Source organism: Opisthorchis viverrini (genome assembly GCF_000715545.1).
Source record: "Opisthorchis viverrini unplaced genomic scaffold opera_v5_93, whole genome shotgun sequence".
NCBI lineage: Eukaryota > Metazoa > Platyhelminthes > Trematoda > Opisthorchiida > Opisthorchiidae > Opisthorchis > Opisthorchis viverrini.
In genome coordinates, this window is record NW_008751750.1 from 523,889 (window position 1) to 550,397 (window position 26,509).

The 26,509-nt window shown below is 43.2% G+C and overlaps 1 protein-coding gene across 1 annotated transcript in view; it reads right to left on the reverse strand.

Annotated features, from left to right (window-relative positions):
- T265_13703 (hypothetical protein) overlaps nt 1–20,112 on the reverse strand; it is a gene marked incomplete at both ends in the record, with an annotated part of 27,451 nt that extends 7,339 nt beyond the window's left edge. Inside the window, 2 exons of the mRNA XM_009170123.1 lie at nt 3,786–4,203; nt 19,826–20,112. Of these exons, the coding sequence (XP_009168387.1) occupies nt 3,786–4,203; nt 19,826–20,098 (691 nt within the window). The remainder of the gene's footprint in view (nt 1–3,785; nt 4,204–19,825) is intronic.
- Between the last annotated feature and the right edge of the window lie 6,397 nt (nt 20,113–26,509).

The following is a 26,509-nucleotide window of genomic DNA, read 5'->3' on the forward strand; positions in this document are numbered from 1 at the left end:
TATATATATATATATCGGCCGTAGCATTCTTTCCGTGCCTAGCTACCATGCCACACGAAGGAGGCACGAGAGGTGGAATACTGTCAGGTTGCCCAAGCCTAGAGAGGGGAAGTCGAGAGGTCTGGTTCGAACCGCGGACATTCCAGTCAGTAAAATCGCGCTCTAACCACTTGGTCCATCTCGCCCCCAATGCACAAGGAAACCTATATTAATAAGCGTTGAAACATTAAACAATCAGATCCAACTGCTTAGCAATTATCTTGGTTGGCTTCTACCTCTGATTTAATATAGAGGTTCGAACCTCTCTCCAGATTCAGCGGCTGTACACTGCTGAATAGGTGTGGCAGATGTGTGGATTGCTTTGCTTGAGATGGTGTGTACAATTAAAAATGAACTACTGGTAAAGAACCTTGGAACAAAAATGTGAATTATTCTGGACAGCAGGAATCATCGAACATTTGACTTCTGTGGGTCATTTGGCCATTTCTTCTTGTGCGTATTTGTGACTGAATGTTAATTTTTATTGAACATCCAGTGTTGACAGGCTTTGACTCGTTGCTCTGCTTTCTAAACAACAGTGAAATGTCTAGGACTGTGGAATAGTGGACACTCGTGACAAAATTAACTGGTGATGATCAAATTAACACTCCAATATGGCCAACAGCAGACAAGGTTACCGAGAGTGCGTACATTCACTTAGGCAGGTACACACTTTCCAACGACAGGCTCATTAGCATAAAACACGGTAAAATGAGCATTATGCGTGACCAACACAGCACAACCTTGCTCCGCCGAGCACGCATTCACCGCTTGTGCTTACCAGCTGTCTTGCGAGTATTGGTTTCAGTCAAAACACGCGCAAACTTACATTCACTCGAGCACTGTGATACTCGGGACAGGTGGCTGATTTGCCAATTTGGTGGCAAAACACAACGACGCAATCGATCTAGCCGATTTTCGTCTCGACCTGCTTGGACGCACTGATGCGAATCGATCAACAATGATTGGCATCAGCTCCAATTAGTGTGAGCAAACTTAGCACATTCAAATCGCACATAGTCAGGAAAAGATGAGCCCGGGTTTTTTTGTCGAGTGAAAGGCGCCACAGCGAGTAACTTGGCGCAATTGTGCAGAACATTGCCTCCGAATTTATGCATTTTTTCAAGTATGCGTCGACTGAATCCAAGTGTGATTTAATCAAAATATAAAGGGAACGAAGCCTGGAAATGGCTTGACTGTGCGAAAAAGGACTAATCGAGGGTGACTAAGTGTTTTATTCAGCCTATGCGATTCGCGTATAAGCAATGATCGTGTCCTGAATTCTTTCTTTCATGTACTGTATGGATTCGTTTATAATGCATATTAAGTGTGGTATTCATGTTTTTAATGAAAGATTGTGTAAAGAAAAGCAGCTGGACGGATGCCACTGATGTGTTCGTCCGAACACATCGAGTCATATTAAATACGGGGCAGCTTAAAATACATATGCAGGGCAACGCTGTATAACTTGACTGATTATCTTTGCTTGTCACCTCGGGAATTCAATTTAGCTCGAGAAAGAAGAATTCTCCAACAAGGAAACTACTCACAAGGTTGTTGAAAACTGTTCGACAGCCTATGACCGGTTTTGCCCTTCCTGGGGCTCATCAGGTAGGCGAAGTCCCCGAGTTTCCGTCAACCTCATGATCTACTTGAACTCAAATTGGACTGTTTTCGAGAAATACACTCATTTGCAAATCAATTTGGTTTTCACGGGAGACTCGATTGAATCTGTCGTTTATGATATCCTCCAACTGAATTTGCTGCACACAGGCCGCCCCATGATTCAGTTGGCACGATATTCGAGATAGCACAGTATATCGAATATCGTGCCAACTGAACCATGAGACGACCTGTGTGCAGCACATTCAGTTGGGGGACATCATAAACGAGAGATTCACTTGAGTCTCCCGTGAAAACCAAATTGATTTGCAAATGAGTGTATCTCTCGAAAATTCTCCAACAAGTTTATGCAGTTGACCACTGTTAAAGCAATCGTTATCTTTGCGTCACCAGAACGTTACGAATACATAACAGTTGTTCAGGATAACAGGAAAGGGACTGATAACTGTATGGAAATCACTTGAAATTTCAGGTGAAGTCATGTCTACTTGACCAGGGGACGTGCTGCGCGACAAGCGTTGGTTGTGAGACAACAAAATGCCGGACGTTTGAAGTTCCTATCGTGATTTGACTGAAAATGCGTATCTTTGGTGGGATTCACTAAGAGCGAAGTGAAACAGTATAGCATCTCTGATGCTGAGAGATTAAAGAGATCACACACTTCTATCGGGTGCTGAAAGAAAGAGGACTAAGTATCATTCGGATAGCACCCCTTGCGACATGTGAAGAACAGTTATCCAGCTTTTGAGCCTCACAGTAATTTGACGAACCACTTAAAATGGTTTATGGATTATGCAGTGACAAAGTAGGAAACAGAGCTACTTATCATATGTGTGCCATAGAAGATGTACCTCTGTGAATCTCAGTAGAATGTTCGCGGTTGTTTAAACTAGGTTTCGCGAACAGTGTGGCGTTTTCAGTCCATCGTTTGCACTGGAGTTTTGCCCGAATAATGAATGGAAGCATGCGCTTCTTACAGCGCGTTCAGTGGGCCTTTCGGGTTGAACCAAACAAGAGAAAACTCTTATTAAATCCTACCTTGGAGGCTATCCCACTTCATTGTACTTAGAACAATTGGGCGAATCTTCATGATTTGTGTCTGAAGAGTTCGCATGTCTGCCTGATCAAGATAACAGCTTCTCCTAGGGCTAGCGAAGATCGTCTAATCTTAAACTGGACCAGGAAGAGACTTCGCTTCCAACAAGCCGTTAGTATTTGCCGGAGCATGTGTAAATTTGTGAGAAAATGAAGCTGGATAAAATACTCTGACAGATACCTTCAGTTGCACGTCAATTTGCTTTCCACAGGAGACTCAACTGAATCTCTCGTTTATGGCATTCTTCAACTGAATGCGCTGAACAAAAGCCGTCTCATGTTTCAGTTGGTACGATTTTCGAGATATCGCAATAAATTTTTATCGTGGAAACTAATTACAATGTTGCTGAAAACTCTTCAAAAGCCCACGACTGGTTTCGTTCTTTTTGGGGCTCATCAGGCAGACGCAGTCCCCGGGGGTTCCATCAACCTTATGTTCTATTCTAACCAATTTCGATAAATACACTTATTCGCAAATCGATAAGGTTTTCGTTGGCAACTGAACCAAATATCATGACAGAAACCTAGGTTGTTGTAGACAATTGCCACAAGCTACACTCATTTTATGGGAGAGATGTGACGGGAAACTACGGTCCTTCTCCCATTGTTGTCCGTTTTCACTCAACCAGCTTTTTACCCAATGGTCCTGTGAGTTCATAAAATCCATGCCTGCAGATAATCTTGTATGTGAATCAAAAGGAGTCAGGTTTTGTCAACCAGACGATGGTCAAATATCTTGTTAAGCTCGAATTTTCTGCCATACTTCATGACCACGGACAGTATCACCGCAGCGTACAAAACGAACGACAACTTCTTTCGCCATGTAAATCGCAATAAGATACTTCTGGTTATAACCTCTTTGAATAATGCATATTTTAAGAACTGAATACCCTCCTTTGTGAATCCAGTTTGGTTCCTACCTTCAGTTACTGGATGGTGATTTTAAGTTGCAGGTATTGGTATCAGGTATCAGGTTTTTTATTTGCCATTATTGTGTCATTGTATCGATTGTATCAGTCCTAACCTACCTCGCTTTAGCTCATGTCTCTCACGCATAAATTCCCATTCCATCTGGGCGACCGCCATACGCGCTTCATCGTCCGCAAAACGCAATCGATCTTCCATTTCCTTTTCCAGGCGTCTCAGCGTTGAAGTGAATTCTCTTTGATGAAGCAACTCGCTGGAATCAGCCCCCTTGGTGGTGGAGAGATGACGACGTATCCACTTCCGTCGTCTTTGTTCTTCCTTCTCCTTGCCGTTGAGCTGAACAGTCGACTGATTAGCGCTCGTTTGGTTGGTACTCGTCGTGTTTTGATCGGGCCTTGAGAGGCCAGTATTATCAAGTGAACAGAGTGAAGCAGCACTTGAGGTTGATTCTGCGTTCAGTCGCCCCGTACTCTGTGCTCGGACACCAATGTAGCGTCTGTATAGCTTCAGTTCCACACGCTGGAGTGAGAGTTGGATGAAACATGATGGAAATGATTTAGTTGCCCAAACGGATACCGACAAAATTCACTGCGAAACCAACAATACACCGGTATTCGCCTTCAGTATTATTAGTATCAAAGGAATTGATTAGTTTAAAGCACGTTGCCTTGAAGGAATTCTACGAAACGGTAAAGAAATACGGCTCAAGCCGTCACGAAAAAACAACATTCATCGTGAGAGTTGCTGCCGAATTCCTAATGTCAATCAACCAGCAATTCAACTCAGCGGTAAACACATGAATGAAAATCCCACTTTAGCTATCAGACGATGTTTAAAATTGTGTAATTTGATGTTTCCTAGATTTTGCAGTGCAATACGCGTGAAATTAACATCATTATTAGTTCCAAAGAGGCGGGGATACCATAGCACTTATTAGACACTAACCGTTCCCATTTAATTGCTGTACAATGATGTCGCAACCGCATGCCTTTTACCAATACGATATAGGGGGATTTACCATCTAGGCGTTGATGAAGCTCATTCAACTACTGAGATAATTCAATCCTCTCTTTTTCCCTCACATTGTGAACCACTAGACCAGGTAAAATTAGACGTTACCTAAAGAATACTGGATAATTCGAGGCAATCTGCAGCAGCAGCAACAAAAAGTACCATCCAGATAAAGCCTTCTACAACGACCACCATAGTTTAATGATAGTCTTCGATTGGTTTACTCATTTTGTTTTGTGACGAAGATAGGAGGTACCCTAGACTCTCTCAGAGATCAGAGAAAAGGTACGAATATCCTCACAAGTCACAGCGTATTTAGAGAACCGGCACAATATTCATCTCCATCCACGGGTTTCACACTATGGAGTGACGAACTGGAATCATTCATTAAATTAGATCCCGCAGAAAGACTCCATAGAATCTACAATCTCTGGTGGAATATCTGCGTCTAAATTCAAGCTGCTTCCACGTATGATATTCAGTGGCAACTCAAAAATTCACTCTTTTGGAAGTCAATATTTAAATTCTCTGATAATTAGGTATCATCAACAGCACTCTTCATATACGAATATGAGATGCCTAAAAAACGTGGAAAAAGATAAACTTTTGCCCCGACGTGTAACTGCTGCTCTATTACGGAAAACTAAGGTGCTAAGGTGTTAGCATTATATGTCTAGTTCTCATGTTATCCTGGACAATATCATGGTCAGTTCCATCAAACGTCGAAGGGGTGATTAGAAGAGGACGCATATGGGCACCCTAATTGAGTTACTCCAAAATCAGCGTGCAAAATCACGGTACGTAACCGTTCTACCGTGAGGATTTTCTCACGTTATGACACGTGAAAGTAGGGGTGAGACGCATTTTTGCGGGATATAAAGATTTGGCCTATAAGAGATCATTCCGTTTGAGTGAAATGACTTGGTTGAAATTTACTCATTCTTTTATGCAGCAAGATGTTACGCACAAGTTTTCAGTGCCCATTTTTAGGGTACAATGACAAAATTCAGTTCGAGAAGGTAAACTGGATGCCACATGCTTGTTCTTCTGCCATACAACATAAGTAGAACATTTCTGAGGGCTTTTGGAAGGCACAGATTCGGGGGAACTTGACCACATGTCGATCAAGTGAGATATAGCAAACCTCAAAGGTCGAGCCCAAATCATTGACAACCTTGGATATCCATTGGCAAACTAGTCCTTAGTTTCTTCAAAGGATCTCTGCTGTTTACTGAAAAAGTTCCTGGAGAGCAGTTACTTCTCCTACCTATAATAAGGTTCATGAGGATGAAACATCTAATTCAATCGGCCACAATGCATAACGCCACCATTACACCATCCCTGTCTCTGGAGAAACAAGGTTTTTAACGAAATTCCAAAGGGTGATGTGGATATTTCTAAACTGGGTACTCTAAGCTGCCCATTCCAGGCCACAAAGTATTCTGTCGAAAGGAATCACCATCAGCGTTTTCCTCGCCAAACATTACAGAATTTTCCTTTGGTGAATGCTTCCCTACTCGCAATGGTACTCGCCATTAGTAGTAGTGTGCCACACTACATTGAAAAACTGGTCCAAAAGGCGTTCAGTAAACAATTCGTCCGCCTTAAAAACGACTGTATCAATTGTCACGGGGCGCTAATGGTCTAATTCATGCAGAAAAACTTTGGCGTATTCTCCAGATAGTGTCAATAGCTCAGCAGATGCCCGGCCAAGCAGAACACTTCTTCTGGAAGACTGCAGATTCTACGCCTCTTCGGCCACTGCTTGAAGCGAGGGCATTGAATTCAGTAGGTCATGCCGTCAGCAGGACTTTTTGTTGCAAACATGTCAACTCTGGAGCAGTTTTACGCCCTTCATGCATTTATCTCCCTCAGTTCTTGTTTTCAATGAGTACTATGACNCTTGAGTAGTAAATCAACACATAATGTAAACAGCATATTGCATGAATAATTGGTTGATTTTATATTGCAACTTCTTTTATTCTATGACCAATTACGAGCATATGTACGTCTTTGGTTGTTCCTTACGCCAAAACTCCCGTCAAAATACATGCAAATGAACAGAATTCAAGCCCGCTAGCATGGAGAATAAAACCAGAGACCTGTTTTTGTGTGTATGTATGATTTTTGAGTGCAATGATAATACTATACTAATCAAGAACTAATGAATACAGAGGCAGTCTAAACTCTACAATCCCAGTTTCGGCTTTTAGTGCCCTCACTCCATATTCCGAAGGGTAGCTATGTGTGACTATCAGCCAGGATAGAAACTGAAGTTCACCTGTGGCTGTGACTGCCTATTTTGACTTGAGTGTTCACTAGGAGGCTTTCGAGAACAAACACCATTATCTTTGTGATATTTCATTTCGGTGAAACAACACTCCTTTTCAGGAACAGTACAACACTTGGTCTTATCGGTGGTTCCAGGTTCCTCAGGCAGTTGCGTTTTTGTGTGTGTGTGCGAAAACACCTGCATCCATCTAGCAGAGTTTCGCACTCATATGAGAATCAACCAGGTCCAAAAGACATGAACGTAGGCTGTACGTAACAACCTAACGAGTTGGTTCACTCGCATAACTTTCAGTATGGCAGAGAAAACATTTTTCGGTGCGACTCTAGGCAGAGGTCACAAGTCACATGTACATTGGTGGAACGTAGTTCGAAAAGAAGTCGCATTCCGGAATGGATAGGCGTTAGCATTAATCGCACATCACGTCGCACATAGTCCGCTTAGAAACTGTGGTTACATGTGAACAGAGAAGCTCATCTAGCCACGATTCTGAAACAAAAAACACACTAAGTGAGTGCAACTGTGTCCACAAACTGTAGGTAGCTAGCGAAACATTCAAGGTTAAAACCGTTACACGATTATTTCGATGATTGATGGAAGTTTTTCAAACCAACCTCTTTTGGAAAGAAGTTTTTGTTAAAAACCTATATGTACTGTAATTTGTGGGGGGTTAAAGTACATAGTGTATAAACCTGTTTGTTACAAATATATCCGTCTCGTTAGAACAAGCCAGATTCTGCTTAATCAAAGTAGCAAAGGAGCAAAATTTTGTTTCATTCTTTAGAAGTTCATTTGTTTAGATAAAAACAAATCCTTGGTGTGTGATTGGAGACTAGTTAGCAACCGACGGATTGATACATTGGTGAAGTACTAATAAATGAACGGTTGAACTACAGTGGATACGAGGATCGGACTTCATAAAGAGATGGTTGCTGAATAGCGTTCCAGTAAGCATAAACGGTGCATTCAATGTCGGTTTAAACGAAGACCTTTTCGGAGAGGTGATGACTGACAAAATATGATTGAAGGGAGAAGCAACATAATATAGAAGGTCAAACAAACACCCAAATGAGTTGAGAATGGTTGGTATGGAGGTCTTTTCGTTCTGATCACAGGCTTATTTTAATATATCTGTGTTGGTTAGCTACTCCAGATGAATCCATTTTAAACCAGTGAGTTTAGTTAGCAGTAGATTCCCATTTGTACTGGAATGCCCACGTGCGAAAAAAATGCCAGAATAAAAATTTATTTCCTGCCGAATTAGTCTAGCGTTGAACAATTCCCGAATGCGAACACAATCTGCCTTTATGCAATAAGAAGTGATATCTTGCAAACATCAGTTCCTATCGCGGCTGATGATCGTTTTTTACTTTGAACTGTGCGCCCGAGAAAACAGTTTGTGATGCCGTTAACGGAAAGTGAAAAAATGAAAACATAAAACGAGAGAACAGGTTAATATTGCTAGACGGAGTTATAGAAAAGGGGGATTTAAAAAAACGCTCCCCAGACGACAGGCATATGTATACACGCCACCACTGTCATTTCGGGGTACCTTCGCCAGTTGATTACGGTCACTGCCAGGTCCCTATGGGAAACATCTGACAACTTTGCCAGGTGGTACGACCAGGACATTCGGAACTCGTGACCGTCAAACAACGCTCTGGCACCAGTCATGCTGCAAAACCTCTGTTCGGGGTAAACGACACGGATCGGCAGGAGGGGCTCTGTTGAGTCGCACCTGATTTAGGCGTCCTATGTTTTTTCGTTACCATGGATGTTATCGTCCGTCCCTGATGAACCTCTTTACAATTGAGAACAAATTTCGAACGTAATCGGCTCGTGTTATGGCCTCCACACACAGGACCAAATATATACAGGATTAGAATATGGACAAATCCAAAGGGCCATCAGCCATCAGACTCAGTTGCTTGCACACCATCTGGTGATTTAGCCAACAGGACCGTTTGTCGTAATAAAACGGAGAGTGGGCATGTAAGAATGCGCCCTCTTTTCGACAGTGCCCGAGTAAGCAGTGATGTTCTTCTAGTCCAGGAAGCTTTTTGATCATAATCAGTCGCCTGTTAGTTTTTTCTTTATTTCAGCTGCAGCACCCTTTTAATGCCCAACTGCCACGCCACTCGAAGGAAGCACGAGGGCCGAGAAACCGCCAGGTTGCCTAAGCCTAGACAGGGGAAGTCAAGTGGCAGAGGTCGGGTTCGAACCATGGACCTTCCGGTCAGTAAATTCGCGTTTTAACCGCAGAGCTTCTCGCCCTCTTTTTAAGGTGGTCATTATATGATCCGATCGGGTGAGCATGGCTTAAGAAGAAATCCAGGCGATTAAACTTGGGATGAAACAAAACATTGCTAACTGGTGTTCCTGAAAATTGGGTGTCCATCATTCCCAAGTTTGGAGAATCTTGAAAACATCATGGCAGCAGAGCGCTAGTGCCGAGTCTTTTGAAGGTTGCGCCAGAAAGGACAGGGATTGAGAAACAGATAACAATTTTCAGATAATCCGTACAAAAATTCAGTCGGATAGACCCTGCAATGTTTGTGGACTTTGTTCTGGTGAGAAACACAAACACTGATGGGGAATATACAGTATTGAACACACACACGTAGTAAACATCACCCTCGTGATCTCCACCAACAATCAATCTGGAATACCATTGTTCCATATCTAGGATGATTTTACCTACTGGTTGAAAAACTCCAGCAGTATGTTTTGGATGAATGCAAGTAACCTTTGAAGTCACATTTTGACGGGCGTGATTCACTTTTTACCATAGTTTGTGAAAAAGGGCTATTGCACGTATACTGACATTTAGTTTGATATGATCAGTTACGACATTTGAGGAGGTTTCTAGGAATGACCCTCTGATTAAGACAGTTCCTGTTATAGGAAACACATTTCTGTAAGAGGAAACTTCTTGAGCTCAAAAAAATAATGGAAGCAGTAACCATGAAAATTTCCTACTGTATGTTTTGATTCACAGTGCCCAAAAGGCTGAAGAAGCTGATATGATCAGTATCAGGCGACTGTTTGAAATCCACGGACAAACTAGGACCGGTTATGTCCTCTTCAGACCTCATGGTGAAAACTATGCTCACCTACACTTCTATCTGTGGTGGGAATGGGCAGTTCTATTCGAGGCTCTATGTAACTACCTCATTGTCAAACAATTCACAGGATTTTACCGTGTGTGTGCGACGCATGGTTTGGTCAGTGACTGAAGCAGTAACATATCGCAAGTAGTAGAATTCCATAGCGAAACGTACCGATTGGATAAGTTGGCACAAAACTTTAGTCTGGTCTGTGGATGTCGTAGGCCAAATACCAAATGAACAAGCAAGCTTGAGAGCAATGATTCTAATTTGCTGATCATCGGTCAAATATGGTGGGGAAAAAGAGTAAAGTATCCATACTTTTGCGTAAAAACAAGAAGTATGTATGAGCAGTGTTAGGTAAGCGAACCAAGAAGTGTCTTCAAAAGGAACGAGGAAGTGAATAGCGCAACACACGGAAAGCCCTGTCACCGGTCCACTGGTCGATGAGGGCTACCATGTCGGTCTGGCAGTGATGTATGGCGACCTTTCGCCGACATAAGCAATCTTTATCTAGAAATGTGGACCCTGTTCAGATGAAATTATCGATTTCAGATCAACATTATATATTCTACCTAGGTAACGTAGTTATGAGGTTCTAGTTAACTCCTTGATCCCTAACTCAAGTGAAAACATTCAGTCTGAGGTGACCGAAAACCACACACTGGTTTCATACTCCGTAACCTCTGAATTATTGTCTTCATACTGTTTTTGTAAATGAGGAATTTTTAGTTCATCTCACGCAAGTAAATTTCGTATGAAGTAATACCCATCCGAAAGCCCTCGCCCAGCAAAAAGAAGTGGTCCCAAAGTGCGCACTGTATTTGTGGGGACGGGTTAAGGTTGGATCTACGTCCTGGTGCATGGAAAATAGTTCTATTCATTTCACACGTTTCAGTAAAATAATTGCATTTATTTTTGCTTGAACTGGTACAGAATTGATTTACTTGGTACAGACTTGGGCAGCTCTCAACAAGATAGATGTGGCGGCGTTCATATTCCAAAACCAGGAGTATTCAACGAATTTGGAAGTTTTCTTTTCAATATCAGCCGCGTCACCCCATTTACGTCGGTTGAACCGTGACTTTTCCAGTATCTCTTTCATCTGTTGTCTCTCCACAACAGACAACGGCCCTTATAACTTGTAGAAACAGCAGAGACAATGAAAAACACTCCTCTTTCATGTGGAAACGTGTTCGATAAATGTTTGTAATTAGGTCGCGTAGATTTATCAGCTCGGCAACACCACCACGGATTGTGGTGTCACACGAATCAAGCTTCCTGTGGCGGAAGATTTCAGAAGGCCTATCACAGAAGGAACTCTCATTGTTTGTTTCAAACTAAATAGTGAACCCCAGTTAACCCACAATTTTTCCCGTTAGCTGTTACGGCCTGTTCACACTATTGGCTTCAACGAGTGCCAGCAGTAAGCGAGGGGAGACAGCAAGTAACCGAAAAGGTTTTTCACACGAGATCTACACAATATTCCATTTTCAAGAATAAAATCTGCAGGATCTTAGATGCAATGAAAATAATAGAAAACAGCGGAATACACTGACTGTCTCGATGAGTTTTTTAAGTTTGGAAAGTGGTGACAGCATCTATTCTGTTTGTCAGCAAATCAGGTTGAAAATATCATGCGCAGTATCCTCACCAAAGTCTAATTCATGAAAAAAGTTGTAAACCCAGTTGCAGCGTTGGCTGTACCCTTTCAATCCATCTAAAGTTGAGTGACAAATGTATTGTGCAACTCCACGGCTTTCGCCTTCTGTACGGTGTTCCTCATATTACTCTATTCATCAGAAATGCAGGTTGGTCACTCACCATCGGTATGCACTTATCTATGGGTGACACATTCTTACGAAATCTGAGGATGAATCTGATCGACCGGGTTTTGACGATTTCACTGACGACCTTTGACATATTCACACCATAGAATATAAGTCGTATTGTTCAGCCGGTTTTTCCAGTCCGAAATTACTGTAGGTTTGCCTCCACTTTGTCGTGTAACGTCCCAGAACAGTTAAATCCTAGTCGGCCGCGGTGCAAATCGAAATCCAAGCACCAGCTCTATCAAGCGTAACCGGTCTTCTGCAAATATAACAACTGTTTTTTAAGTGGACCGAAATGCATTGTTCTAATACACTGCTAGGCATTCTTGGTGAAAGAGTGCTCGCAGAAGGTAGCCTGGGGTCTTCATGTTTCAAAATCTCCAAGGTTACGCACATTTATTCAGTCCTCTAAAGATGTGTCCACTCATTTGGGTGACAGCCATATTCATACTACCTAGATGGCCAAACACATATTACACCTCTAACTGCAGGATTCTACCACTGAGCAAACTAGAAAGATAAGCTGTTTTAGGCAGCATGTGAGATGTGTCTTACAAAAATAACCTCATTTGGAAAATCTTAGCTAGACAGAAGGACGCAAAATTGTGCAGTAAGCTGAGGTAAAACAACAGACGATTGTTTATGGTGGAAGTGTCTTTGTGTTCTTCAAAGACCACAGCACGGAATCAGTTGTTCATTGAACTTATCAAAAAATCGAAGCGAGGAGATATATGCTCAAATTCAGGTTCAACTCACATCTGAATGCTTATCGCTGGCGAACGGTCTACCTACGCTTTGGCCAATGATACTCATCTCAAGAAAACTCTTAACGAAATCCTGAAATATTTCCAGAAGTCATGGTTCATGTACTAGTTACGCGTGAATAACCATTTTATTGCTAGCCGGGTGTTTGAAACAAATGGATTGAGTTAACGATTAACTTGTTTCATTTGTAAACTAGCCTACGTCATCTTGTTACGTAATCCATAATTATCCAAGTTCTGCTAATTTCTACGTTTGTTTCACATACAGCGTGCCACCTAAGAGGACGGCGGCGTTAACGCGATCAACCCCTTCCACTTTTGTCACATTCGAGTCACATGACAGGGCTACTCTGGTTGTAGGAGCTCAAAGGCCCGAAGGACTGTTTGTGCTGCGCAGACTGGAAGCGGAAATTCGGTTCTTGGGTTGAAGGCGGACTCACCAGGCTTTCAATCCGCTGTGACAAGTACAGTTTGCAGGCTTGCCAAACGGTGCCTCTCATTGTCATGGGCACAGCTTAAGCGGGCCGCGCGGGGATGGGAAACGGGTGGTGCGAAGGCAAGGGAACATATGCATGGGAAGTGAATTCATAAGTTTAGACCCACGATGACCTGTATGAGTGACCAGTGGACGTTGTGCATCGCCCGCATAAAGGATTGGACTGAGGCTACTGCCATGGTTTGGATATTGGCTCGCGGGCAGTAGGCCTTAGAATAAAGGTTTTATAAAAGTTTACGGCAGAGTTACAATCTAACTAGAGAGGCGAAGATGGAGGAAAGTAACATGAACACGAAACACGGCCCAACGGACTTTTAGTTCACTTCAGCTAAGCATTTTGCCCACAGGCCGTCTGGATTGCTGGAGTAGTGAGATACGAAGTCTTCACATTGATTGTTTCTATTTATTCAATATATCGAATCATATCGAGAGAGGTGAATTTAATCCCCAGGATCTTCGAGGGTTGATTTTCTTTTTGAAGCCCTAACGAAAAGTAAGCTAATTAGATGAATGGGATTGGTTATGATAACTGTTCATCTTAAATGGGTCCGATCCGAGAAGCGAGCGCAAGAAGACTTCATCCGCCCTCCTCTACCGACGGAAATCAGTAAACAGAACCTCCTGTGTAGCGTGTTCAGTGCTCTAAAGTAAGAATCTTGATACTGACAGAGAATAGGTTCCAAGTTCGAGTGATGTAAAATCCCTCAACAGACACTTTCCCCTTAATTGGAATGCAGTGATTTATTGTGAATTTTTTGCCAAGTGATTTGGTGCATGTACTATTAGTGACCAGCTCTGGTTACCTTTGTTTTGTTCATAGTCACACCACTCTCGTTTGAACGGTCGTCCTCCTGTTCTGGTGTAACTAGTCCAGTGAGTTCACACCAAAGTAAAGCACTGGACTCGAGTTTCGCTCTTATTAGAGCTCATCAGCAGTGTATATCCAATGGCCGTTCAAGAATCTGAACCCCGGACATCTGACATGCGAGGGGAGCGTGTAACCACTACTCCACCAACGCATGTTGGACGCATTTTTACGTCGAACAGGCGAATGTGTTCACGCTTGAGCGATGTGATTGTTGTGCCCGACTTTTGTTTTCTTTTGCGGCCTAGTACTGAAGGTATAGGGTGTACCTGAGCACACAAAATGCGTGTGGCTATTTAATTAGAGGGCTTGTCAATTTTCATGAGTTGGGTAGCCTATGTGCAGTATAAACTGTCTACTTTGTGAGGTTAGATCTCTAATATAACTGCAACCTCTCATACGACTGTCAAAATGCGAAGTTAGCAGGCTTCACTCTAGCCTATTTGAACCATGGTTCATGTCATAACCATGACACATTCCAATGAATAAGTTTGCATGCGCATCGAAAACCAGTCTCTTGACTAAACCGAGTCTAACAAAAGGGCCCACCAGTTTCCTGATGTATTGTGTGGTTGAGGGTTATGTCAACAACCTTCGGACGTTTGTGTTGCTTAGCAATTGTCCAAGACATTTCCCATGAAGTGCGCTTCCTTATGAAACTGTTCGTTCACTCATGATCGATTGTGATGCACTATGGTTGGCAAAAGTTATTCCTTGAAGATCTAGTTGTATTTTCCCCAAAGAAAAGAGCAAATCGTGGCAGCTGCCGAGATTCTGGTCAACCTTCAACTAAACATGTATTTTCTAGTTGTTTACGACGCTTTTCAAACTTTTTGTCACTTTCTTGATCGAGTTTCCCGGGATAACCACTTCCTCAATCTGCCCATCCTCCAAACGCGGTAATCACATCATATTTCTGGTAGCAAAACAGTTCCCTGGTTAAAGTTCCGGTTAAAGCCAAACCGGTTGCAAGTAGGAGAGACTTGCGAGTTGGCGAGCTACTGGTGTAACGGTGATGCTACTGATGTGAGCGGCATGCAAGTAGTATGTTTTCCTGTAAAACCAAGTAGGAGAACTTGCGAGTTGGCGAGCTACTGGTGTAACGGTGATGCTACTGATGTGAGCGGCATGCAAGTAGTATGTTTTCCTGTAAAACCGCTTTGCGTCTCTTGAAAAGCGATCTCTGTTACAGATTTTGTGTAGTCGCTCTGTAGCATTTGCTTGCAATTGAGCAACAGTCAAGGAATATCTAGGAAAGTTCGGGAAGAGGCGTTCAAGGAGAAGATGGATATTGAGTTTTGTAAACAAAATGCACATGAGAGTTTTGCTCACCTGTCTAGTAGTCTGTAGCTGATCAGTTGGCATTTCCTGATAAATAACTCCACGGCGAAGGCCTCCTTCCTTTCACTGGAAGACGAGTGGTTATTCGTTTATTACTATCGCTTTTGATTCGATCAGACGTTGCATTTTCTTAAGTGGCTCATCCGATTTATTCGATTGTGCGGATAACAGTTCCAAATTTACTTGAACACGTTCCTACACAAAGTTGACTAATCTTCCCAGTCTGTTCTTATCGGTACTTACGAATTCGCATTTACGAATAGCTCGAGAACTCTCTTTGACTTGGCAAAATTCACGTCAAGTCACTGTAGGCGGGTAAACTTTGAAGTAATTCGTGCTTGTTTTATCATTCTTGCGATTCAACGAAATTTGGTGGTATAGGGAGAATTTCTAATGATTAGAATTAATGTTAACACAGGTTGGAGTGAACCGATCAACTAATAATTTATCATAAGTTAAGATCAGACGACACTTGCCTTGCTTGTTTTGTTCTGTTTTTCGTTTCTACCCAATAATTATCTGTTCATCATCTTGTTATTTCAGTCAGGACCTGTAGCTGGAAACTTCGAATTCGCTTCGTCATGTTCTGTGCCTATCATTGAAATTCTACCCGAATAAAAGTGTGCAACATTGCGAACCTAACAGGTGTCACATCATCCTGTATGTACCTATAGTTTTGGTAACAATTGCGCTAAAACTGTACTCAGTGTCTGTGCGCCGAAGCACAGACAAGCACGAAAATCCACCGGTCGAAATGTTTGGGACGGTGAGTCATTTTTTTGTTTCACTTTGGCCTTACAAGCCCAAAGAGAATATGCCGAACAATCGAATAAGAACTCCTGTGAGGAATGTGACAAATTGGATGAAAAAATGTAGCACGTACAGAGGTGTCTGAAGTGAGACGAGGGTTCAACGTCTTTTTCGGCCTTATGTACAGCAAAATGTACTCATGCCACTGTTAGTTTCTTTTTTTTTTGACCGATAGTTGGCGTGTTTTGTCCCCAGTTCGTATACCTTAATTTTGGGCTGCATAATCTGGCGGATCGCTTATACGTCTGTTTGAGATGTACTCATGCGGAAGGATTTGAGTCCTAGTTGATCTTTGTCCCAATGTGTGCATTTGTCTGGCAATCCTATGCTGGCCCATTAGAAGTGGCATATAGAATCCCACGTTGTTAGTTTCATTGTCCTTGAATTTGGGGCAGTAGGAGCAACTGTATCACCTTCCGACAGCTGCTTGTGGAAACGCGGATTGGTTTGATCATAGCCCTCACCACTGTAGATAATAACAAGTAGTCGTACAGCTTTAACACCTTTTAGGTGCATAGGTTTTATGTCAAGGTGCCGGGCTTGGTTTCGAACCAAGGACCTCTCACGCATCAACCACTGAGCAATCTAGAGTTCGAGTCATTTAAGTAACATTATTAGTATAATTCATCTTTTAGCCGTTCATGATTGTTACGTTGGCTCTGTCCATCATATCATATCGTCGGCTTGTCTGTTGCACAGCGAGGGTTTCCACTAGTGGAGTTTGGAAGTCAAGTTTAAGTTTGTCATCTATTGGATGAGTTTGCCTTTTTCCATCCTGAGTACCGTCGAATATGGGTAAGCTGTTCGCTGAGCTTGGAGGTTCTGTCGCACACCGTTGGTCGGGTGTCAAGTTGACGTTATTCGTGCTGCACGTCGGTGTGTGGGTGTCGCGTTCTCAAAGCCTGCACTCCCAAGCATCGCTGAAGAACGCCCTCTTGCTACTTCAACGTACACTATCCATGTCATCTTGAGCGATGACGAAACGTTTGCTAAAACGGGCCCAGTTCAGTGAAAGATTCAGCCATCAGTTACACAGCACGCACATTCAGCATCCTCTTTAGTAAAACCAAGTCACCCCGTTTGTCATCTACAACTCAGTGAAGTCAATGAATTCAATGTGGTTTCTTAGTACCTATGACTATTTTAAACATAAAATGAAGGGGGACAAATAAAGGATGTTGTTCGTGGATTTTGATTACAGCTGGCGGTCTTATTTTCAGGAAAACTTGTTTCGGATCAAAAATAATTGGAGAGTGACACTTCCTGATGTATTGAAAGAGTTACATGACGAACAGCGTGTTGAAAATTTCTGCAAGATATTAGCAGCCTGGCGTAGTGCATGAATCTCTGAGAAGTTCTGAACCCAAGATTCAACGGAGAGAAGTCGGAAAACCAGTGCACATTGTGTATTACTGTAGCGGCCATCTTCTGTTACGCCAACAGAGGACACGCTAATCTTACTACGTAGGTCTGTGACACAGAATTTCGCAGAATTTTGAAAATGCAAAGCTCCTGACGTTATTTTTGACTTTTGCTGACTATGACACTCGTTATTGCTAAGATTTTCGACACTGAAATTGCATGCAAAACTGTTCTTATATTTTGTGCAAGCCAACAAAGAAAGGTATGTATGAGTTAGCCTCTCCGAGCTACCAATATTCCAATACATTACCAAACAAGTCGTACAAAAGAGTGCTGTTTGCTCAGGAAAAACCTCATAGATATTCAACCTTTCTTCCCAACTACTGACGAAATTTGCTTAGGTTCTTTCAGGAATTGCATGGTTACCTCAGAACAACCAAGAAATCGAGATCACACTAAACGAATGGCTGCAGCTCAAGATCAGCTAGAACAAACATTATTTAGAGAGTTATTGATCGAAAAGATGTGCGAGGACGGGGGTGAGTGTACAAAATTTTTTTCTGTTAAAGGAAATGACTTGTTTATTCGCCTAGAAGATGCCATATTGAAGTATTTAACGTTTCCGCGTTGGGCTAACTCAATCACAAATTCCTTCATAGAATACGATCAAACTTTGGTGAATATTCACCACAATAAATTATTACATATTTGCAGAATTTTCTCCATTTTCTCCAATGAAAAAATATTTCTCCGACAGTTTAAGTAAGATAATTATGAATTATATTACAATGTCGCTGAGGTGATGAGTTTGCGGTGGATGATTGAGTAGACTTTGTTTTCTGTTTGCTCCTTTTGTTGCCGCACTACCAATCAAATGCTTTATGATAAGGCTAGAAAAGTACAGCTTTGCAATAAAAAAACATACCTTGAAATTAAAATACTGAGTCACCCGGTTGTCGCGGGTATTCATTTATCTTATTTCATTGTATAGGTTGTTCACTGGTGAGCACAATTTGGTTACCCAATTGCAAATAGCTAACTCTAAGCGTGCGTTCATAACTGGGTTAGAGGTGAGGCGAGCCGCTATGATTTTGGGGTAGCTATGGGCAGTACAAGGAACGTAGTCTACCACTTGAAAGATGAACATGAAGGAGGTTATAGAACGTATCAAAAACCTGAGTTTGTTGATAGATGTTTCAATCTCAGTGGTTCTGCAGCTCAACGCGATGGAAATCTGAAATCAATAACTGAGTGTGTTTAAGTTTTATCAAAGAAGCTGCTTAATGATAACCAAAGCTACTATTAATTTACTTAGCGCAAGAATCTACACCTGCATCCTATAAAAATGAGAAACAGTTTGTTGCTGCAACAATACATGGCAGTTAAATTGGTAGAGTTCATAATTTTTTATATAGAAGTTCATAAAGTCTTACTTCACCGCATAGTATCCCAAACAATACACCATTTGGCTGCACAAACTAGTTTCACCGATTGGCGTCAAATGTGAATCTATGATGTTTCTGACTTCCCAACAACGGGACAAAGCCACGACTTAGATTCTAAAATTTTCACATTCCATTTGTTACCTTTGCGCGTCATAATACCAAAAAATCGCTTGAGATAACTCAGTGTACGCTAACAATCCATTCGTCTCATCCTGTTTCGACGTTATCATAATTATAAACCATTGTTTCTGATCTAAAAGTTACTTTTCACTTGTGCAGACCACAGTTACACATGAAGGTGAACATATGCTATATGAAAAGATAGGTGAGCTTGACTCTGTATGGCAGGTGTGTTACTTTTCCGGCCTACCAGAACAGGTGATTTTGCTACAGGGATTAATTGGAGCATCAGGCAAAACACTCACTCGAGGATTACGGAACCTAGTCAGTAAGTATCCCCCACCTCCACGGGTGGGGTAAGACATACTGCAAGGTTTAACTACAGGTTACTGAAGTGGGAGATTTTGAGCTGTGCGAGGAATTCGTGCCAGCATTTTCATCAAGAAATCACAGGCTAACGGAGTAATTAGCCTACAATTACTGAAATCATGAATATTAATGCGAATGAATGCGAAATACTCAATTGGTGCATGCAAAAGCGACTGCGCAAAATACTTAATGAGGCGCTGGGAATAAATGGGAATTGTGAAAGTTGAAGTCCTCGGCACTTATTTTCCACATCCTTACATTTTATTCAGAATCCCCGTCATTTAGCAGGTGCAAACGTAAGCTGAATGACACGAAGTAAGATAACGTACCAGTTCATGTTCCAGTTTTCTATGCAGAGCTTTTCGCCTATACTCTAATTTCCGGCGCAGGTGTTCTTGCTGTTTCCTGTGCTTCTTGTTAAGCGTTATCATCTGTTCCTCATAATCATCCTTTATCCGCTGAAATGGTATTAGCATCCCTAGTGACAACACTACCTTTTCCTCCCTCGCACATGAAGCCAACAACTGCTCCTGTTTCTCCTTGCATAATTTCGTAAACTTTGTGACTTCAATCTGCAACTGCCGGTCGAAACCGTTCACCATTTCGCCGACTAATGTTTCATTTCAAATTTAGCGCGCGAAATATTTTCATCGGTTGGAAGCCGAAGCTTCTAAAAAGGCAAGAGAGTGGACGGCTAGGAGTGATCGCTTTTTGTGAGATATCCAAATCCAAATACGAGGTTGAATAAGTTGGATGTTTTGTTTTAACCAATCGTTCATCATTGTTGTTGACGTTGGGATATGTAAACTCAAGGTCATCGAAATAGACCGAATCGGACGAGCTGCCACGGCCACTATGCTCCTCTTGATTGGATGGATTCCAAGGGAGAATTCCCGATAGTTGTTAGCATTCAAAAAGCTCGCAAACAGGCAAGATGTTCATAGCACGGTTAATTTCATCTACCTGTCATGGTGAATGGAGTCGTTTCCTTACAAGTTCCGGGAAATCTCACCCGTAGCTGTATGCGATTGGCCCAAGGTCATTGCCCCTAGGTAAAGCCATCAATCACGTTGCTAGGCCCCTAGTCCGACCAGGTGGTCTCGGTTTGTTTGCGTTGGTAGTCGAATTCGCTTTTATTTTGGGTTGAAATAGTGTTTGAAGCAGCAAATTTTTTCTGATGAACTCCATACTAGTAGCGTCAACCGTTACCCACAATGCGGTCAAAAACCCAATGGGATTATGTCCCTTCTGAGTCGCTTCTCCATGTGATTATAGGATGTCTAATCGGATGCCATTGCCCCGAACACTTGGTGAGTGTAAAGACGGGGTATGCACAACCGTTTCTTGGCCTGATTTCTGCTTGCAGTTCTCGGTTCTTGTCCTCACACATCCTTCGAAGATGACGTGAAACAATAATAAAATTAATTGTTCAGCTGTAACCCTTTCGGTGCGTAGCTTCTTGTTTACACGAGATACTCCCTACGCCAAGAATAGTCAGGATGCCGAAGTTGGGTTCGCACCACGGACCCACCAGTTAGTAAATACGTGCATTGGTTCTTCTCTTCGAGGACGAGACCGATGTCGAATGCATATTCCACAAGATGTTGAAGGTCTTTCAACGTTCGTCTCGTTGTACCATGGAGTCATCTTTTGTCAAGCGTCTTCGGTTGTGTCGGAAGTTGGTACTTCACAGAAACACTCTTTAGTAGGCAGATAACTGCAGCAGACCTTCACTGTTATCTGGATATCCCCATACCGGTCCAAGACAAACGTCTGATCCTCAGCAGCTCTGAATCCACTCGCTAATTAATAGCCTGGACAGCCACAGGAATATATGAAGTCGTAGCGTGCTCAACACGTCGGAAAAGCCTTCTTTGAGGGTACCATAGCCACAGTATGTTGGGCGCAAGCAGATATGATGAACAGAAGGCGATTACTGGTGCGGTTACGGAAGACTCCAGCAGACGTTGCTAAACGAACAGCGCAGGAGACTATCAAATGGGAACCATTCAAACATAATCCGATTGTTTTGGTCATTTGACACAATGCCAATCCCAGCAGAACCAATAACCGTACTTAGGTTTTGAGTCCTTGCCTTAGGAAGGCGACGCATATCGATAGGAATGACCCTGGTGTGCAATTTTTCTCTGGGAGTGACAACATTCAAGGGTCGAAGCCTGAATAGTGGTCTAGAAATATCTACCGCGGTGGCGGCCGAGTTAATCGTAGGTGGTAAAGCTAACGTCAACGTGACAGCCCGATGTGTCACTCGTCAAGAACGTGTGAAGAAATGTCGCTGGCAATGGGATAAGGATGGAGAGAATAACGAATGTGTGCAAGGGAAAGAACGGAGGCGTCAGCAATGAACAGTTTTCGCTTACTCGCCCTTCTGTATGCGGCAAGTAAAGCGATACACCACGTCTGTTCCAACACCCAATCTTGATGACGAACTCTATCCACTAACCAAACTGGTTTGTGAAGCTTTGTGGATGATCACATCACCATAACTTACCGGTTGTGAGCATCAATAATTGATTGCCGTTCGTCTCAGGACATTTTTGTGGGTTCCGATCACGAACTTTTCCGGAGTCGCTTCTCTTAAATTTTCAGAGCCGCGTGGGGGCGGACAACTCACTCAGCAACTGAGGGGCTGGTAGATCCCGGAGGTAGACGAGTTCATCAGAACTCTCCTGTGAATTCCAGCTGCTCCACCGTCGGACTTCCATTCACAATAGAGCGGTATCGCCACATTCTTGCACAGTTGGGGGGTGAGATGGACCACGTGGTTGGAGCGCGAATTTACTGGCCGGAAGGTCCGTGGTTCGAGCCCGACCTCTGCCACTCGACTTCCCCTGTCTAGGCTTGGGCGACCTGGCAGTATCCCAGCCCTCGTGCCTACTTCGTGTGGCATGGCAGCTAGGCCCTCAAACGGTGCTATGCCTACTTCTGTGGCATGGCAGCTAGGCCCTCAAACGGTGCTACAGCTGGACGATCCTTGCACAGTGGCGTGACCTGTGGCACGATGCTAACAAATTCGCTCAGTCACCGTATATCACACGGAGCAGTCGCGCTGTGCGGATCGAAGAACGACTGCCCCCAGTCCCGAACTTAAATCAGTCCGACATATGCGCCGATCGTGAAGGGGTAAAGAATGCCGGGAATGTCTGCAGATTAGTTCGGTCAATCCACACAACTGGTTTCTGAAAGAATCAAACTGGCGTGCGCTGTACGCGAACGAGTTTGACCGACCAGCGTCGCAATATGAGTTAAAAAAAGAGAATTCAGGACAGCAGGCATCCTCAGTTTGATACAGCGGCAGCTAAGGTAGGTGTTGGTCCCATCACGAACAAGGAGTTGGTGCGAGCAGTTGCCATCCCATACAAACTAGGGGCGTATGAAGTCATTAGAAGGTTTTCGAATACGTTTACTGTCGGAGTGATATTCTTTTTGGTGGACAACTTCCCGCTCAGTACTGGTGCGGCTGAAGGATCTCCTCCCTGTTGACAGGCCTAAACATACAAAACAAAATGTATTGTCTGCACCAAGGTTTACAAACCCAGACAATCAAGGACTCGCACACCAGGACCGGTGAGCGCAAGTGATGTTTAAGCCAACAACCAAGGAATGTAGGTGAATATGTTGCGACAGACGACTGTGTTCTGATTTGAAACATACTGGAGCCTTTCACCAGTCGACGTTGTAGATAAATTTGTTTACCTGGACAAGTATATATGTTCAGCTGGACTGGCTGCAGACGAGATTACATCTCGGTTCGGGAAGGCTAGGGTAGCTTTTGCTAACCTTGGACACCCATGGCACAGGCGTGACGTCTATCTGTTAAGATCAGGGTATACACTACCACCGTGTGATCCATACAGTTTTACGGATAAGAATGCTGACAAAAACGCCCAGATTCTTGAAGTTGCAGAAGTCTCGTGGGTTCAATGGGTTCGTGCACAAATCTACATGTAGATCGATTAGGCTTCGTTTTTGAGTTTTCCTCGCCAAGTATCTCACGGCAAGGTCACACTTGAAGGAGTTGGACGTACGGAATCAGTCCCAACAGGACTGATTTTAGTTCTACCCTGAAAATTTGAATGGAAATGCACGGGTGTATATTGTGTGAACACTCAACATACGCACGCTGCCAGTAACCTCACGTAAAGATGATCGCACGCGCATGTCAACGCTTGTCGCGCGTTCGCCTGCGCCCGCCTCGGAAGAGTCGATTCGGACAAACCAGTAGTCATACAGCATATTGCCTGCCATATGTGCAGAGGGATAGTCTGATTGCGCGCCTACACAACATACTTTTGGTATCACATTGTGACCGCTAAGATATTTAAGTGTCGTAAGTGCCTCGGAGTTTGTCACAATATTCCACTAATTGAATACTTGATGAAAGTAATTTCTTGAAACCTGGGTGTCCGTAATCAGTCAGCTGTCCTCTTTTCGCTCGGGGAAGAGTATAGAATTCAACTACAAAATCCGTTCGGGGAAATTTCTTGTGAGTTAAAGAGGGATGCAAAAGTATAATTTGCAGGAATTATCACTTAAGATGGAGATTTTACTGTGTTCTTCGGGATGCATGTCCTGGGGTTCGGATAGAAATGAACGGCATCGTTCGAAAGAACCACAAAGCTGAAGAACAAGCAAAAACTTATCTCTGACGATTGGCTTGTCGCTTATTAAGGAAAACAGATCTAATCAGATAACAGTTTTTTATTCTCCACTTTGCACAAGAATAATAAGTGGTATACAAGTGATTAGCTCTAAAGATCGGATACACTAAGATATAACTTCCCGTGAATAAACTTTGCTCCAGCATGTTGGCGTTCCCTGAGATCTGGTGGTGTTCGGCTGTTCTTCATTCGTTTATCCGGTTTTCTGGTTGGCTTTTGACTAGAGCAGATTGTCTTCGTACTTTGAATGTGTTATGTTCTCTACTAATCAGTCAATCAACCTTGTCAGTTACACACGAAATTGAGAAGACAAAAAGCCTTGAGGAAATTATACTGCAGCAACTGAACAGCCAATATCGAGATTCGAAGAATCAAGAATGGAATGGAACAAACAGTCCAATGAAAGGCTGAAATATAGAGAGAGAAATGTGAGCAATATGTTCGTAGGAGAAGTGCCTCCTAACAGAATGACAAAATGAAGGCTCATCTCGTGTCGAGATTTGCGACCTTTGGGAAAGGATTCATAATGGACTATAATCAGTCACCCTGATCAGTTAAGCGCCGGGGCATTGCGGCCAGTGATGATGATTGCATTTAGAGAATCCCAATAACTACTGTGATGGGTGTTCCAACTGTATTCGGACATTAGGACAGTAGTCGTAACTGCTCGTCCTTTGAAATTTCAACACCGCCGGGGCGGTTTGGTCTTTTCTGTTGTGACTTACAAAAGGCGCCATCTGCATCCGTATCCTGGGAAGGAATCTGCAGCGCAGGGGGCGAAATGGCTCAACATTTAGAGCGCGAATTTACTAACCTGAAGGTCCCTGGTTTGAACCCGACCTCTGCTTCTCGACTTCCACTGTCTAGGTTCGGGCAACCTGGCAGTATCCCAGCCCTCTGCCTTTTCCGGGTGACACGGCAGCTGAGCACTCAAAGGGTGCTACAGCTGAACAATCTGTAGTACAGCTTGTCCGATCACTTCGTGTGGTCCCTGGCTAAGCTTTCGACGCACCGGGACGGATTCCGTCTCCAAATCAAGTGGATGTTATGAACTTACGTCCTCTGCTCATGAGAAACAGCGACAACTGCACCCCTTTTCCTCAAAATCCTTTGTCTCAGTCGGTGAAGAACTTCCTTGCACACTAATCTCTTCCAACTTATATGCAGCAGTCATGGATGGATCCGCTGCTTCCCAACTCTGCCTTTTGAACGCTTGGTCCTCTTCATTGGCTCACTGAACGCATTCGCGGAACATCATATCCAGCCTTCTCGACAATATCCGTTTCTCTAGGACCCTTCACAGATTAACATATTTCCTCTATTTAATGAGAAATGAAAGTCCCCCATTCGTTTGTTCTTAAGCTCTGTGAAAAGCAGTGGAGAATTTAATTGCGCGATGAAAAAGAAATCGAAGGATTCATGTGGCTAGAATTTAGACTGGCGGAACTACTCGAATTTCCTCCCAAACGAGATAAAGAAGCAATGGTGTTCCATCGCTTCTTTCCTAAAATGGCTGACATTCGAAAGGATCTGTTGGTCAACAGTAGCCTATATGCTTGACGCCGGCGCACGGTAGTGGAACTGAATGAAGCCGAATACGTTGCTACGTGGAAGTAATCCTGCTAGTGACGTATCAGAGGCGTGAAGAATACAAGCAAAGGACAAAAGTTATCACATTTTGAACCCCTATATCTCTGAAGCCTCCCCCGAATGGGATTCGAATTTCGGATTGGTAGTTGTGAATGAACGTCACGTGTCATTCGTTGTCAGTAGATAGGCTTTCTTGGAGAGCCTTTTTTATTCCGTTTGCTACCGAGTGGAGTTTAAGTGATGATTTGCTAAAGGGTTTAAGGGGTATAACGTTCAAACTCAGTCGGGTTTGAGGCTACACCTTCCCTCATTTGAGACCCGAGACGCGGCACGGATGGGCATGACAACCACATTGAATGACATTCGTGCACCTGATCTTTGCCTTCAGTTCGTGCCCACCCTTCCAACTTGCACACTCAGAAGAATGACCCGAGACCACTAGCTACTTCCGATCGAAGGCTACAAATCTATCCACGTCTCAGGCGCTATCGTTGGGTGAGGTTGTTGCTGCTGCTGATATTAGCAGTCATCTTCTATACATGTATCACTGCTTACCTCACTTCGGATATCTCCTGTGTGAGGATCAGTCGGCTCTTCGAATACTGAGGTTGCTGGTGCACGACACCTGTTGACAGGGTTTTCCTATTATTGCGGACTTCCCAAATTCCCCTACTTCCTCGTGCTCCGGTAACCGCAACGCGCGGGGGGATATCATTTTGCTTACTGGATTTTCACCCAGTT